Source organism: Fragaria vesca, linkage group LG1 (assembly GCF_000184155.1).
Source record: "Fragaria vesca subsp. vesca linkage group LG1, FraVesHawaii_1.0, whole genome shotgun sequence".
NCBI lineage: Eukaryota > Viridiplantae > Streptophyta > Magnoliopsida > Rosales > Rosaceae > Fragaria > Fragaria vesca.
This window is the reverse complement of record NC_020491.1, coordinates 14,461,802-14,465,372: the sequence shown is the minus strand read 5'-3', so window position 1 is coordinate 14,465,372 and position 3,571 is coordinate 14,461,802. Positions and strand designations below refer to the sequence as shown.

At 41.2% G+C, this 3,571-nt stretch overlaps 1 protein-coding gene across 1 annotated transcript in view; it reads left to right on the top strand.

Moving 5' to 3' along the window:
- Positions 1-201: 201 nt before the first annotated feature.
- LOC101292459 (amino-acid acetyltransferase-like) overlaps positions 202-3,571 on the top strand; it is a 5,044-nt gene continuing 1,674 nt past the window's right edge. Inside the window, exons 1-8 of the mRNA XM_004289304.1 lie at positions 202-561; positions 681-768; positions 948-1,156; positions 1,262-1,413; positions 1,575-1,968; positions 2,592-2,689; positions 2,805-2,916; positions 3,064-3,223. Coding sequence (XP_004289352.1) covers positions 202-561; positions 681-768; positions 948-1,156; positions 1,262-1,413; positions 1,575-1,968; positions 2,592-2,689; positions 2,805-2,916; positions 3,064-3,223 — 1,573 coding nt within the window. The remainder of the gene's footprint in view (positions 562-680; positions 769-947; positions 1,157-1,261; positions 1,414-1,574; positions 1,969-2,591; positions 2,690-2,804; positions 2,917-3,063; positions 3,224-3,571) is intronic.

Sequence of the window (3,571 nt, the reverse complement as noted above, 5' to 3'; positions counted from 1 at the left end):
TCTAGAATCTAGATTCGCCTATAAAGTACAAAGTCCAAAACACGAACGAATCCAATATTCTGAAGTAGCTGCGCGCGCAGGTAGTCACATGTTCCGGGCCCACCGCCGCCGTGGCGGCTTCCCTGCTTCACCCAATTCAACCGCTTCTTCTCTTCTCTTTCCAACCCAATAATTAGGTCCTTCCCTCCTCTGCTTCCCGCCATGGCCGCCACCTTCCTCGCCACCCACTGCCACGTCACCTCCACCGCCGCCCACTCTCCCTCCCTCCGCCGATTTTCTCTCGCCGCAGCCGTCAAGCCCTCCCGGCTGGCGATGGTAAATAGCCGGCCGGCGAAGGGCAGAATCAGAATGTCGCACAGGGCCAATGCCGCTGGGTTCGGGCCGGTGATGGAGGAGAGCGAGAGCGACGGCGAGCACTATAACTCGATGGAGGACGAGCAGTTCGTGCGGTGGTTCCGGGAGGCTTGGCCTTACCTCTGGGCTCACCGCGGCGCTACTTTTGTCGTCATCATCTCCGGCGAAATCGTCAACAGCCCTCACCATCTTGACCCTATTCTAAAGGCCAGTCCTTTATTCTACTGAAGCTCAGAAAATTGAGAAAGCTTTGTTTTTTTGTTTCTGAATTGGAGTTTGTTTAATACAGTGCATTGTTATTTATAGTTGCCATTATGTTGATACAGGATATTGCTTTTCTTCATCACCTGGGGATCAAGTTTGTTCTTGTTCCAGGCACCCATGTCGAAATCGATACACTTTTGGCTCAGAGAGGTGAGTATCGTCGCATTGTATTGTATGTTTCTTACTATTTGTTATGTGGAGGAATTGAGTATTGAAGTTTTTGGGAGGTGGAATGTTGTTTAGTTTAGCTGGGGTGGTGATTTTTTATGTATTTGAATTGGACTAGTTGGATTATTGATGCTTAGAGTGTTGGTCGTTACTTGTTGCAGGCAAGAGTCCGAAGTTTGCTGGTCAGTATAGAGTGACGGATGCAGATTCTCTAACAGCTGCAAAGGAAGCTGCTGGGAAGATTACCATGGATATAGAGGCAAAGCTCTCGCCGGGGCCCTCCATATGTAATGTTCGTCGGCATGGTGATAGTAGTCGCTGGCATGAAGTTGGTGTCAGCGTAGCAAGTGGTAACTTTCTTGCAGCTAAGGTGGGATTCTTAAAAGTTTGAATGTAGTATTCAATGTTGTTTGCTTGATTTGTGAAACTTTTGGTAGTGTGGCCAAGTTTTAACGAGTTCATGTGATATTTTCAGAGGAGAGGAGTTGTTGCTGGTGTTGATTATGGGGCAACAGGAGAGGTTAAGAAGGTAGACATGGTTCGGATGCGTGAGAGGCTTGATGGCGGTTGTATTGTGCTACTGAGCAACCTTGGCTATTCGAGCTCTGGAGAAGTTTTAAATTGCAAGTAAGCTCTTTTGACATAACTTCTGATAGTTATCGATCTATTAAAGTTTAAGTCACATGATGCTTAATGTTTATTTGGTTCATGATTTCTTGCTTCCAAGTTCCAACTCTTCTTATATAGTAGTAGTGCCTGGTCAATGATATGCTTTTTATAAATTTCAGCACGTATGAAGTTGCAACAGCCTGTTCCTTGGCTATTGAAGCAGATAAGCTTATCTGCATAATAGACGGTCCCATTCTTGATGAGAGTGGACGTCTGATTCGTTTCTTGACTCTTGAAGAAGCAGACATGTTGATTCGTCAGCGGGCTATGCAAAGTGAAATAGCCGCCAACTATGTGAAAGCTGTTGACGAAGAAAATCTCCATTATCTTGGACGTGATAATGGACATTTTCTAAAGGAAAAACATATTCCAAGGTTTAACAATGGTGTTGGTTTTGAGAATGGCAATGGATTATGGTCTGGTGAACAAGGTTTTGCAATAGGAGGTCATGAGCGGCAAAGTCGATTAAGTGGTTATCTCTCGGAATTGGCTGCTGCAGCATTTGTTTGCAGGGTAAGACCAATACTTTTGAGCTTGCTTTTGATGTATATTCAATTCTTTCTTCTGCAAGGAAATTCTATTCTCTGCAAGGGAATTGTCCTCAACAAAGAACTGTTCGTAACAATGCTATACCATTAATAATGATGAAGTCACAAAATCATCAATTTATTTATGTGCATGCAAATGTAAGTACGATATTTGGAACTACTGAGATCTTGTTTTCGACTATACGTGTATCTGCATGCACACCCACTACCCAAGGCTTTAGTGTAGACTTTATTTCAAAACAAACTCAATCTGAGATTGTCTGTTGACTGTGGTTGAGTCCTGCTTTAATTGAAGTCTTTCACATGGATTGCTTTTGCATAATAACTTTTAAAAGTGCTACACTTTCATTTCACCTTATCATGGTGGATATTCGAACTACCACCATTTTGTTTATTAAATGAGTGAAATGACTATATCCTTGAGTCTCATACCAGATCTCAGCTTGAATAGTTGAATACTATGAGAACTTTTGTATCTGGCATGGTTTTCAGATTAATCTATAAGGGTCTATGCATAATTTGTGCTTGCATATAGCTCAAAGTTTCAGTTTAAGAATCTAACCTATAGTAGTTTTTGATTTATGCCAGGGAGGTGTTCAAAGAGTTCATCTGTTAGACGGCACTAAAGGGGGAGTATTGTTATTGGAATTATTTAAACGAGATGGAATGGGGACTATGGTGGCCAGGTATGCTATTTTTTCAAAGAAAAATCTTCAACTTTTTTTTTGATACATTAGGGACTAGCTAAGGCTTTCTCGATCCGTCCACTAATGTGTCTTAGTTGTCCATTCACATTCACAGTGATGTTTATGAAGGAACTCGGATGGCGAGGGTGTCAGACCTATCTGGAATAAGACAAATCATACGACCTTTAGAAGCAGCTGGCACATTGGTTACGAGAACTGATGAAGAGGTTCATGCTCCTTCTATGTTGGATTTTCATTTGTAGTATATATTAGATTCATTGTACTTCATAGTTAAAAACGGATGTCTCTTTCATTTTTTCCTTAACTAAACTGAATATAGGCATTCTCATATTCGTGTTGTCTTGTTTTAATAGCTACTTAAAGCATTGGATTGCTATGTTGTTGTCGAAAGAGAAGGTCAAATTATTGCATGTGGTGCTTTATTCTCTTTCCGAGAGGAGAAATGTGCAGAGGTGGCTGCTATTGCAGTTTCTCCCGATTGCCGTGGACAAGGACAAGGAGATAAATTACTTGGTAAGCTATAATTTGCGCTTGTTACTTTGCTCTTTTTTTTTTCTTTTTTTTTTCTGGAATTATAATGGTCAATAGGACATATTATTGCAAACATGGTATAATAACAGTAGCTGCCGAATATGTGAGTAGGAAGTAAAGTTGAAAAGCGACCAAGTATTTCAAGTACACTAATTTCACACATCCAAACTCTATTTGCTTATTGGTCCAAGTTCCTTTGGAGTGAAGGATTCAAACTAGGTACCAAAAGATGGGAACTATTGAAAAAAATCTCATGTCTTTCTAGGTTGAGTTTTACTGCTACTCTATTTCTTCTCTCTAAACTCCAAAGGTAAAAGACTTGTGCAATGT